Genomic DNA, 13863 nt, shown 5'->3' on the forward strand with positions numbered 1-13863 from the left:
TGCATTGACATAATTATACACATATATACCGGTAATATTTGACTTTTGATTTTATGGTCAGGCAGTTGTAAATATTTGTGTTTCCAAAATAGCACATGAAGTGTAAAATGCAATACAACACGGGCATGTGCTTATTAATACTTAATGCAACAGATGTGTTAAAAAAGGACTCAATAAATAATTTGAAACACTTTCCATACAGAAAATTGATCCCAGCAATTGCATGCAACTTATATATGATACATGTTAAGTTTTTGAATAACTAACATTTTTATTACAGAGTGACTGATAAATCAATGATAGTATGTTTGGAACCTTCCCAAACTAAGTCCTTTAATGACTTTAATAATGAATGCCTGAAATTATTCCTGCTTGCAATTTATATAAATACTATACATACTTTCGGTGTAACCATAAACATTGATTTAAATTAGATAAAATTATGCATAACACTTGACAAGATATATTGATTCTTCTTTACACGGATTTATTCCGATATTGCGAGAAATCTACATGTTCAAGACAAGAACTTGGATATCAACTGGTGCCATTGGAAATATTAGCGACGGAACTCGACCAAAGGTGCATGATGGGACCATGGCAAGGTCAAACACAGAAGTAATCTCAACAGTTCGCCATTCACACCTCAGCGAAAGATCATCTTGCAGAAAATCAAAATGGCGAAGACTGGTTTCTGTTAAACCTCCCGACTCGTGAAGATGCCCAGATGTCTCACCTCATCAGAGTTGGGCAATCTCTTCATCATTTATGTACACCATGTTTTACGCGAATTCCGAAAATAACTTTTACCTAGACGACCATGTGTCTAGCGTTCTTGCCGCCTCTGAAATCTTGACCTCAACATGGATTACAATTCCATCCTTCCTATAACAATTTTGACAAGCTTTTAATTGAATATAAGAAACAGTTTTTTTCCAACTCATAGCAATCGCTCGTGTTTGCCCGCATCGAAGAGAGCAGCGGGTCACAGCGAATGAGAGAAGAAACCGGAAATACCAGAAAAAAACAACACGGGGTCCAACAGGTGACCTAATACCTTTTCATGTCCGATCATGGAATCAAACCCCTGCCGTCTTGGTGAAAGGCGAGTGCGATATTCACTACACCAGCTTCACATGCCCCCCCTCCCCCAGCACTGTTGAACATTTCAATCGTTTACCCGATTGGTCTTAATACCGAGCCTAAGAGACACAGACTCTTTCCGTGGAAGAAAGACAACGGACAGCAAAAAATACCAGACTTGTTTAAAGATGTTCTTTCTAAGACTAATAAGTACCCTGACACTATATGCCAAAACGATTCGTTTTAACATGCTCCACCCAATCCTTCAAGTTGATCTTCTTCAAGCAAGCGGCCGTTTGAGGAACGTTGATTGTCTCTCTCCATACAAGCATCCGATAATCCTGTCACGTCATGTAAATGATTCTTGCAATACATTAGGGATGGGGTTTGACTACTCAGCAAGTTGTGTCTTGTACCGGCGGGTTTTGGACATCCCGTTGTTCTTGGTCAGACAGGAAAGGGCATAGACATCAGCATCACATTCGCAACGGAACCGTTGATCTTTTTAACGACTTGGATGATCCGCACGATCAGAAGCCACTTGCTTAGCATGTGGAAGCTAACGCAGCTGACGTTAGATTTGCTAAAGGAGCAGTAACGATCCTAGCTAAAACGTGCTGTCTACAAACTAGAAAGCTTCGGAAACTTTGTTGACATATGGAGCTATATTATAATGTTGTGTTGGACTAAATACCATGTTTTGGATAGCGACAACTTATGTGCATAGATACGTTTATTTTAAAGCTAACATAAGCACTTCTAGGTAATGTGTTGACTATGCTGATTGGAAAGTAAATATCAGCGTGTCGATCGTAAAACATAACCTTGCTTATATTGTTAAAAGTGACATTTTACAAAGCGTTTGTAAAGGAGTTAGTATGTTTCGTTTTCCCTTTTTTCCTTGGAAAAAGGATGAAAGCGCCAAGAGGAGAGCAATTTTCTAATTTATTTTTGACTTGATAAATATAAAACAAAACCACACGACATAGTTCATATGCTAGTGGTTGATGACACTAACCTGAACTAGTTTTGTATCTATCTGTGACATTGCTAACAACATGGGGGGTTCGCTAAATAATGAGTTCCACTTGCACAAACTGTTCATTGTTAAACTTCGAAATCTGTGCCATAGTGATTTTGATAATATGAGATTTGAAGAAACCCACATATCAAAGATTTAGATTATAAATGCGGTTAAAAACGGCATACCCAACCCTTATTCCAACGGCTTCTCATGGTGTAAATATTATGTTCAATGCAACGAAAGGATCGCAATTTAGCTCCTGGACTATTGTTTCTGAACCGTGAGACAATGTAACAAGTTCTGTTCATTACACAAGAGGTAATTAATCAGTTTTGACAGAACTTTAGGAGATACTGTTTTTTCCCTATATCCCTGTGATTAAGAAAGATGTACTGTACCTATAATGTTTCGCGACAAATTCAAGTCCTTTTTATACAATGTATTAATTCTATGTCCCTAATCAAATTCCATGTTCTGCGCAATCGTTCCGAAACATTTCACTAGTTCCTTAACTTATTAACAACCCATATTTTATTTCTATTACCCTCCAGTCCACATAACTAACAACGCAACAAAATAACAACTGCATTGTCAGGCTCAGTTGAGATAAGCACATCTTCCTTTTGTGCAAAACTCGTATTTTGTAAGAACTATGTAATTGACCAATCGAGAAACAGCTCAGCTTTCAGTCCGCAATGTACGAGTCAAATGATGTAATGGGACTCTCAACTACACGGAGAAAATCCTAAACGATTTCAAATAAATGGCTCTAAACGATTTCAAATAAACTAGCTGATTTGATTTTTTAAGTAACCGTATTCAGTATAGTTTTTCACTAGTAACAAATATACTAACAATGCGCAGTTTTGCTTATATTTGACCATTGTGACGGTGGACGGAGGAGGATTTAGGCCGATTGACTGGTGAGATTCGCACTAAGCCATGTTTTCAAGGTTTCTCGTGCCCTTTCACACTAGCTGGTGGCGCTACAGAGCCTAGGGAGTACCGAGGCTAGAATGTTCCAAGGCAAACAAAATTAATTAAATTTCAATTCAATTTATCACACATCAAGCCGAATATTGCAGAAATAATAATGAAAGGTAGAACCATTATTGGAAATCTCGTTTGATCACTAAAGTAGAGAGTTGATAGCGTCAGGGACAATTCTATACGTCCGGAGCTGATATACGGGACCTTACGAATCAACTACACAACCGAGCTAGACAGGCGTGCCGTTATCCCAGTGATGGCTTCACGCTTTATAGAGTGACTGCATGTTGGCAAGCGGATTACCTAGTCTAGCGTGGAAATTTCCCATTAAAACCGGGGTTTCCGTGTCTGTAGGCAGCATTTACATATAAACGGCTCAGTTACCAGATATCAGCAGAAACACCTGACGAAGCCGAGAGATTCCAGGTTTGTGTAAATATCCGAGTCGTTTCAATCTGAATAAAATACAACATACTAAATAAGATACAAATACAACCTGTAAGTCTTAAGCATAACAGACAAGTGTAAAGTTAAACGGACGAGTGAAAAGTAAAACTGATGAATGTAATCTGTAAGTTAAGAGGTCGAAAATCGCTATTGGGGAGGGAACCGTATCTAAAACTAGCATAAAAAACATGAATGAACCACATGTTAAACCAATTGTTATGTGGAGAAATCGCATCTTAATTAAACATCAGCCAAGGAAGGGTTACCAAATCATATACACGTGAATGTATTCAAGATTAGAGAACTTCACCAAAAACGATTAAGCAATGTCAGGAATGTTATCAAGATCTCTTCACTCGGATTTAAACCAGTCAGATTTAAATACAAAAGCAAAGGCTATAATCCCAATAAAACGTTCCAAATGTAAGTGTTGCACAATGTCCTTGATTGTGATGTCAGAATTGGAGTCCGACGTCCTAAACTGAGGTCCTGCTCTAATATGGAACTGGATTAGAGGTTCAGAAACACTAAGCTTGTTTAGCTTGTCGATTTTGCATGTATAGGACATGTATTTAAGAGCCACCCGTTGTTTTTTGTATGTATTGCTACTGCTGATTGTCGATACAGCCGAAGTATTTCGTGTCAGACAGCACAACCTATCGTTTTCTAGAGGCATGGATGATGAGCCTATTGCTGGGACAGATTAGGGGATGATTGACATGTTAACTGTTTGGAGATATTGCTTGGTTTTGTTCAACGTTTGCTAGGTTCTGCGTCAGAGCTAAAACGTATGCAGCATCTGTTTACTCATGCCTATATACTGTAATTCAGTAAAAAGTCAATTGCAGCTATTTTTATTGAGAAGACCAGTTTGGGGAAGTATGTCTGACACTTTATATGTCCTAAAATATCCCTGCTGTAGCCGAGATTCTCGGTAAAGCTGTTTTACATTGACAAGGTAAATCCAGTAACCGACTGTGAAATATCAACCATGTAATCTCAAAGATAGTATTAGGACCATTTGTTATTCATATCCTAGTTAGGAAAGGGAAAACACAAAAAAGACTGATATAAAGGAATTTTAACCTAGAACTTCCATTTTTTAGACAGACGCAGTAACCAAATGTGGTCACTTGTCACCGGTAGATACCCGGTTTTCCCCTATCATGTTTTGCTTTTCTTAATTTTTTCCTCTTCTTTTCTTATAAGTTTGGACGTGAGGTGATGGATTGACGTAAATTGTGTGAAACTTACGACAGAGAAAAAAATGATTACAAGGAAAAAGTGCTAACACATTCTCTACTTTTCGGAAAAACATATTGCCAATTATTTCTTGAGATGACAATGACGCCAAGTCTACTTATCCTACCAAAACTTAGTTATCATGTGAATAATCACTGAGAGACCCGTCTTACAACAACTACAGATGCTTGTTGTTCTGTTTTAACGAACAGGGACTTATTTGCCAGTTTGATCGGCATGGTTTACGTTTTCCCTCTATCGGCTAATATGTCCAAATGAAGAAAAAATAAAAATATGACGCCCTTTCAAACAATTAGGATTGCTATCATTAGTAAATACGTCTCATTTGTAACTTTTTTCCCGTATTCTGCAAGGTAACGGTTAGAAGGAGTTGTACCCTATGTTGACGTATAGCAACGCAATTGTAAAAGCCATCAAAAGGTCTCAACACGCAAATCATTTGGGCGTAAACGTATTTTGTCCCTAAAGGGTTCTCATCTCATGTTGCGGGTCTTTATTTGCTTTCAGAGTTGAAGAAAATTGAGACGGAGTGCTCTCACAATTTGATAAAATAATTAAAAATTCCAGCTACTCGGCAAATTGGATTGTCTTGTGCTGGTAAGTGACGTTCCCGTATTTGGAAAACACGCGAAGTCAATTAACTCCTGTTTGGAAAATTGTTTTTTTAAGTGTTAATAACCGATTAAACTGATGCTATAATTAAATAAAGGAAGGTTGTCATTTTTGCTGTACGGGTTATATTTAAGATTAGCTATACAGAGGGAGGTATAATTAAGCGTCTCCTGTTTCTCCCGTGTTCTTCTACTGTATTTGACGTGTCTCCTCTCTAGTGCTTTATGGTGACACCACGCTGGGAAGATAATCTATGATATTTACAATTGATTAACAAAAGCCTACTTTCCCATTTTCCTTTTGTCACGACACAATGAGGATCTTCAAAATAAGATGTCGGCAATGCAGACGTATACTGTCACATCACACCCACACAATGACCGACGCTGGTGAGTCACATTATATACGATTCCATATAAAATCAGATACATTTCTTATTTATCATAGGAAAATATCAGCATGCTCACTAAGGGCAAACAAGTCTAATTTGTCATACATATATTCGAATTGAATCCTGATTTGGGTAGAATGAGACGCTTTATAAATGGTGGATTTAGCTTAGTACTGAGATAAGGAGACCTCTTCATGGGCAAAACTGTCAAAATGCAATGTTTGTTGGTGTTAGCAAACGTGTGTCTAAAATAGGCTTCCCAATTCTCATTTATCCTCGCCCGGTGTCCTACCACCGTCAAGTAAGGTATTTATATAACTGTGTACATAATAACGTTGTCTAAATCTTGTTTGCAACCAAGTAAGTAAAGAGGTACATTGTCGTAGAAACGATGTCCTTCTTGATAACAGCCCTGCAGGTTGAGAATTGAGAAAGAATACCTTGTTGTAAGAGGCAACTAATGTGAGATCCTCCATATAATTTGGGATTTCTTTTGTGCCCTCTACTGTTGTACCTATCGAAAGCAGAAATGGAACCATTTTGTTCTGTCTGTATTCTGACTGTTTTTGTTTCCTAGCAACCTTGGTGTTGAGCGCTCACGGGAGAAGAAAAGGTCATACGTTTGATTCATTGATGGAGACAACGAAGTCGTTAAAAACGGTACACACTGATAATCCCGTTACTGTAAATGTGTCAAGGTGATAACATTTCAGTGACATATAATTTTAAAGTGACCTTGAGTTGTGTCCTCGTCTAATGGCATGTACTCGCTCAACTTGGATCCAAACAACATGGCTTCATCTCTCCATGTTTCACAACGTGTACGATTTCCCTGTTCATAGATTCAAGTGCACTAGACGCTGTCAAATAAAAGGACACAGCCGTTCACTTGTACATTTGTTTGGCGTACTGGTGGTTATTTATTATTTTCCTCGTAGAACTGAATTTATTGAATTAATCAAGCATAGTAATACTACCAAAGAAATAAAACACTGACGTCTGATGTTCCGACTGTGACGAGCCCTGGTTAGGCTCTCTCTCTCTCTTTTAAACTGAAACACAAAATACGCGCTTAGACTTAAATCTGATGGATGTCATTGGCGAGTGCCGTTATTTGACTAGTGCAAAGTTTATTAGGCACATTAACTGTGTGTCTGGAATCCTCCAGAGCTACGTGTACTAAATTACTAGATATAAAATGCTTTTACGGTCTCCTGCCGACTACGAGTGTGCATACAGTTATCAGAGGTGTCATGATCACATCCACCGCCTCCAAAAACACGCGCGAAGGATGATAATGGAATACTTAAGCGCTGGTCACGGATGTCACTTGTTGAGCAGGAAACAGTTTTTATAGCAGTTCATGTTGTTTATCATTTTCATTTGCGTCATCGCAAGTCCATTTCCTGTTTGATTGCATTCCTCTAGGATACGGGCATATCAAGCCTGATAGCCAAAGGGACACACGCATGGTGTTTACATGATTAAAATAGGAAACAATATATTTATGTCTTGTTAATCAAAGTGAGCTACGAAATGATATCCACAATAAAGTCGTACACGTTATATTCCTGAACATGGATTCCTACATTCAACTTATGCACTATCTAGAAAATGAGGCAAACTAGGACGTATCCTTTGGTGTAATGTTTTCCATGATTGCGTTAGAGAAGTTTACCTTTTGTCTACCGTTTGTTGTGATGATGACTCTATCAAATAACTTTCCCGTCTTTCTATGTCGCATTTAAGTATTAACATTGGTATACAAAGCAATATTCATAGATGCGTTTTGCAACTGACTTGTGTAATTGTTATGTTGTTGTTAAAATATACCAATAACCTACGTTTAAGGATGTACACCTCTGAGAAGTAAAAAATTTCCTGTATTAAACTTTTTTTCTTATATGGATTTTTGGAAAAAGGAGTAAATGGCATAGAAGAAAATGCAAAAAAAAAACAACACCATATGTCCGTGTGCTCGTTTTTGTGCTATGATCGGTCAAAGATACCAATTTACCACAGCATGTGATTTTAGGTGATTTTTTGGGTTTTGACCACTTGCAGAACAAATTCATACAATTTCTTCCAAGTTTGTTATCAGATATGTATAAATGTTTGTAAAATTGTTGAAAATATTATTTTCTTTTAAATTATTGAAGTAAAATTTCTTAATCTTATTGTTTTTACTCAAAAACCCGATTTTAGTTACCCCTACCCCTTATTTTTTAATGAAAAAATACTCATTTTTTACCATTTTTTTTTACAGATTAAACGCTTGATATAAAAAGTTCTGGTATTTAACTTTTTTTTAATATTTAATGAATTAAATGAAAACGTGTTTCTCTTTTTAAAACATCTACAAAAATGGGGGGTCAGTGTGCTTTTTTTTTTGTCCCATTATCATTTGTGTTATTTTTTTACTTTTTAGGGGTCAAAAATCAAAAGTGCTTCAGTTACACTAAATACGTAAAAAAATATCAATAATGTATAATTTTCCATTTTGTTGCATATTATTTTTATCATATTGAACATTATAAAGTTGTACAGCAAAAATGAACCTGCTACAATTAAAAATGGCGACACAATAACAATTTAAGTGATCAATCTAGTGCCAAAAAAGGTGAAATTTTGGCCTTTTTTGAAGCACAAGATTTACACAATAATACACATTTTCAAAATGGCCGCCAAATTGGTAATTTTTTTAAATTCTTGTAAAAAAAGTTCTACAAACAACAGGCATCTAGTTTTTGACATATTTTTCAGATGCGTGTTTGCTAATAAACTTGATCATAAGTTGTTAAATATTACAAAAACCCATTACACCAGATCAAAACGAGACATGAACGTGATTGAAACCTCAGAAGAGTACATCCTTAAATCAATTCGCAGACGCAGTACAGGAAGATTGATGACACATATATAAATATGTTATGATTTATTTTTTATAAAATGTTTTTCTTGCAGTCCATGCCATATAATGGAATATCTATTTTATTTATGTACAATTCATTATTTTTGACTTCGATAGTTCCCTGCTATGCTTTACAACTTATCAGCTAAACAACAGGAAATTACCATCTCGCATTAACAGTTGTAATTGATTTAACGTAATATCATATTGAATATTATTGATAAAAAGACATAAGGCTATGAATTAAAATGTCCATTCAGTCAAGCAAACAGTCTAGAACTGTGAATTTATGTTAGAACTGTAAGTTTCTGCTATTGTTTGACGACAGTCTTGGTATGTTGATCACCTGGTTCAGCCTACTTTTTACCCCATTTGGTGGTAGTTCACTGTGTCGTTTAGTTTGGTGTCTCCCTGGTCCGTATTCATAAAACCGTTCTCATGCTCAAGCATGGATTCTGTGCTCAAACCGTTATTATTGTAACTCCCTTAAATCATGCCAATCGATCAATTAATCAAATGTAAACATTGGAAACAGCATTCGGCTCTGAGTCTTGTCAAATAGTTTTCCAAATCATTGACAATTATTTTTTTCACTTATTTATAACCAGAACAAGAAATGAGACTTGAACATAAAAGCCATGCTTGAGCATGAGAACGGTTTCATGAATACGGGCCCTTGTCTCATCGGAACCTGCTGCTACTTTGTATTGAATTCGGTTCCGAATCAGTCTTTGTCTGTTAATACTGTGATATATTTAGAGAATATTACATCGTTGTAAGGTCTATACTGGCAAATAGAGCATGATCTCTGGTGTGTACTGTACACCAATAGGTTGAGAGTTTAAACCATTTTTCGTGTATTAGTCACCAATATAGACAAGCCAAACAACGTTCTATCCCCATTCTAACACACGTTATCAAATATTAAGCTCATACTTTTAGAAACCATACTATTTATATCACCACAGTTAAGCTGTAAAACGTAATAAAGGACTCTGTGTGTTTTGTTTGCAGGTTCCCATGACATGTCACTCTACAGCGAATTGACCAATCAGAAAAAAGCTTTCAAAAGGCGGTCACTTGTCTTTGCTCATATACCGGTGCATACTTGATTTGTATGTGGACAGATGTTGATAGATCACCAACGTCTTGTTAAATGTCTAATTGAAATAAAAATTGGTTAGGATTGAGAAGCACACTGATTGTATATCAATTTAAACAATAAATGAAGGTGTTTGTGTAAGAAACGGAGAGGGACTTACGTCAGTGGCCGTGGCTTATCATGATTGAACCGTTGCTCTATTGCAGATTAAAACATAGTCCGTATCCAACCAATGCTGCTGTGTTATCTTTTGTCCTTGTGTGTTGACGCTGTGGTATCTTTTGTCCTTGTTTGTTGACGCTGTGGTATCTTTTGTCCTTGTTTGTTGACGCTGTGGTATCTTTTGTCCTTGAGTGTTGACGCTGTGGTATCTTTTGTCCTTGTGTTTTGACGTTGTGGTATATTTTGTCCTTGTGTGTTGACGTTGTGGTATATTTTGTGCTTGGGTGTTGACGCTGTGGTATCTTTTGTCCTTGGGTGTTGACGTTGTGGTATATTTTGTTCTTGTGTGTTGACGCTGTGGTATATTTTGTCCTTGTGTGTTGACGTTGTGGTATCTTTTGTCCTTGTGTGTTGCCGCTGTGATATCTTTTGTTCTTGTGTGTTGACGCTGTGGTATATTTTGTCCTTGTGTGTTGACGCTGTGGCATCTTTTGTCCCTGTGTGTTGACGCTGTGGTATCTTTTGTCCTCGTGTGTTGACGCTGTGTTATCTTTTGTCCTTGTTTGTTGACGCTGTGGTATCTTTTGTCCTTGTGTGTTGACGCTGTGATTTATTTCGTCTTTCTAAGCTGACGCAATGGTACCTTATATTGTGATTCTGGGTTTAATTTGTCCTTGTGTGTTGACAATGATGCATAAATTGTCCTTGTACTAACGTGTGATACATGTTTGTCCTTGTGCTACCGTGTGATATATGTTTGTCCTTGTACTAACGTGTCATATATGTTTGTCCTTGTGCTGACCTGTGATACATTTTTGTCCTAGTACTAACGTGGGATATATTTTTGTCCTTGTACTAACGTGTGATATATGTTTGTCCTTGTACTAACGTCTGATAAATGTTTGTCCTTGTACTAACGTGTGATATATGTTCGTCCTTGTACTAACGTGTCATATATGTTTGTCCTTGTGCTGACCTGTGATGCATTTTTGTCCTAGTACTAACGTGGGATATATTGTTGTCCTTGTACTAACGTGTGATATATTTTTGTCCTTGTACTAACGTGTGATCTATGTTTGTCCTTGTACTAACGTGTCATATATGTTTGTCCTTGTGCTGACCTGTGATGCATTTTTGTCCTAGTACTAACGTGGGATATATTGTTGTCCTTGTACTAACGTGTGATATATGTTTGTCCTTTTACTAACGTGGGATATATGTTTGTCCTTGTACTAACGTGGGATATATTTTTGTCCTTGTGCTGACTTGTGATATATTTTGTGTAATGAGGTTTTGGTATATTTTGTTTTGTGTGTTAACGCTGTGATGAATTTGTCCTTGTGTGTTGCCGCTGTGGTATATTTTGTCATTGTGTGTTGCCGCCGTGGTATGTTTTGTCCTTGTATGTTGCCGCTATGGTATATTTTGTCCTTGTATGTTGTCGCTTTGGTATATTTTGTCCCTGTGTGGCAACGCTCTTGTATAATTTCCTTTTGGGTGTTGACTCTGTGACAGATTTGATTGTTTTGCGTCTATTTTATTTTTCTGGTAGTTGATAGCTTAACCAAATGATTTGAATTCGATGTATTTTTGCAATGAGCAATCAGCATGATAATGGATTGGTAATACTTTTTTGCAGCATTTCCTGTCGACTAAACCTAATTTTCATTTAGTTTAGACGACAAAAAAGAGAAACAAACAGAGATGGTTTCACTATGTGAGAAATATGTTTATCTGGTTCTCCGTGGGCAGAATAAGGTAACACATATTTACAAAATCGTTAGAAAGATAATGAAAGCACACACACACATTATGATATTGCTGACTGATCAGTTAGTATTGCTTGAAGACAAGAAAATCTCAAAAATCTATAGACAATGCTTTTAAAAATGCAGTATGGTTATTGCAATATGAAATGAATAAAAATGTTCAAACATGGAAACAGTTACGAGCTGCTTTGTACATATAAGCATTGTTAGCTTCGGTTAACATAAATCTCCAACATAAGACGTGCTGAACCACGTGCTTTCTATTTATAATCACATCGGCGCCTAAATGTCGGAGCCGAGCTACGTGACCTATTGCAATCAATGTTTTTTTCAATACACCAGACTGTCATTTAGCTGTTTGTGGATCAAAGTGTATTGATATAACATAATTATGAGCGAGCTTATTGGAAGCTAGGAATATATTTCCTTTCTAATTTGTTCTGGTAAAACAAGAGTTTGATTGTAATTTGTCAAGTTCCTGTCAAATTCCTTTTTATGTACTTTCTCTATACTATTTTAACACCAAGTTGTTATTTATAAACGATGCCAATCTATCAAAATTTACAACAATTGCGCAATACCCCAAAAGAACGCGTTGTATGAAGTCGCTCGTGGAGTCCATTAGGACACCGTCCCATCAATTAATTTGAGCCTATGAGGATTCCCAGGTGACATCGTTTAAAAGTCAAAGCCACAAATCTCTGTACCATTTATCAAGATACCGCTTTGAGCCTCCTAAAGATGGATGTGACACATTTTTTGTCAAGACACGACAGGGTGTCTAGAGTAGATAGAAGCCCCAATAACACACATTGAAGAGAAGGAAGAGAAGAGGGAAAAGTAACCGGGAATAGCGGTCTATGTTGTTTACGTCCTTCACTCTAGGTAGCCTCACTTTGAACTTTTTAGCTCTCTGTTTAACACTTGTATAATACTTTTTCTTTTTATTTACTGTTGAGTTATGTTTTCTCCTCACTAAGTCATCGTGTAAGTAGCCACGTGACATACAAGTCCGCGGGAGGTCGGGGATATTTGGCGGGGTTTCCATGTGTTCTTCCTCTATTGTAATTTTAGTTCCTTGTGAATTCCGAATAGCTACTATAGGAGACATTTGCACTTCTTCTGATTCTAAAGGCGTTTCGTCGACCACCTGAAACGATAACAAAAACAACAATGCTTCATATATGATTATATCTTGTTGTGATGAAGAGATAAAAAAAGGTCAGCAATCAAAGAATACTACGAGTATTCGGAAAATAATTATACTGAGAAAAACCGCCAAGCCTGTACTAAGGTTTTCACATACTATTAAACATAATTAAAAACATCGACCTTCGCACTAAGAAAGAAATTCTTAACAGTTCTTTCTTGTTTGATATCGTTTATGTCATAAATATAATATTTACATCTGGTTCGTCGTCGACAGGCTGCTGTAGTGTGATCAAACCGTCTTTGAATTTCTTGGTCTTTTTCTTTGCTCTAGCTCCCCAGAAAGTGTAGTTGACAGCGGCATATTCTAACAGTGCAGCGAACACGAACACAAAACACATGACAAGGTAGATGTCTATAGCCTTGACGTAGGAGATCCGGGGCAGGGAGGATCGCACCCCATTACTGATAGTCGTCATCGTCAGTACAGTGGTGATACCTATAAGGGAACAAGCGCTAAAATAGCATTGACACAATATGTATAACAGTTAAATTTTGCGGGGTTAATATTTTACGATTGTCCCGATCAGAACTATTTTGCTGGGATGAAATTTCGGACAACACCGTCTAGTGAAAAATTCTCGGTCACTTGCTTCTTCTGTAAGAACGGGACATGTATTCATGAAACCGTTATCATGCTCAAGTATGAATTCTGTGCTCAAACCCTCTTTCTGGTAACCCACTTAAATCACGTCAAACAATCAAAAAGTCAATTGTAAACATTGAAAACTGTATTCGGGTTCAAGTCTCTTCATTTTTTTCAAATCTTTGACGAAATATTTTTTCTCCTCAAATAATTTATAACTAGCAAAAGAAACCGACACGCACAGTCATATAGACACAGTAATATCAAAGGCAATGCTATGCCATTATCTTTACAAAAGTGTCAACATATAAATG

At 36.8% G+C, this 13863-nt stretch overlaps 1 protein-coding gene across 1 annotated transcript in view; it reads right to left on the bottom strand.

Annotated features, from left to right (window-relative positions):
• Window positions 1–11712: 11712 nt before the first annotated feature.
• Window positions 11713–13863, bottom strand: part of LOC110462700 (gamma-aminobutyric acid receptor subunit beta-like) — a 119431-nt gene continuing 117280 nt past the window's right edge. The window contains exons 8-9 of the mRNA XM_021516802.1: window positions 13161–13402; window positions 11713–12904 (exon numbers count right to left, since the gene is read on the bottom strand). Of these exons, the coding sequence (XP_021372477.1) occupies window positions 12536–12904; window positions 13161–13402 (611 nt within the window). The 3' untranslated portion in view covers window positions 11713–12535. The remainder of the gene's footprint in view (window positions 12905–13160; window positions 13403–13863) is intronic.

The sequence above is a fragment of the Mizuhopecten yessoensis genome, unplaced genomic scaffold, assembly GCF_002113885.1.
Source record: "Mizuhopecten yessoensis strain PY_sf001 unplaced genomic scaffold, ASM211388v2 scaffold10821, whole genome shotgun sequence".
NCBI lineage: Eukaryota > Metazoa > Mollusca > Bivalvia > Pectinida > Pectinidae > Mizuhopecten > Mizuhopecten yessoensis.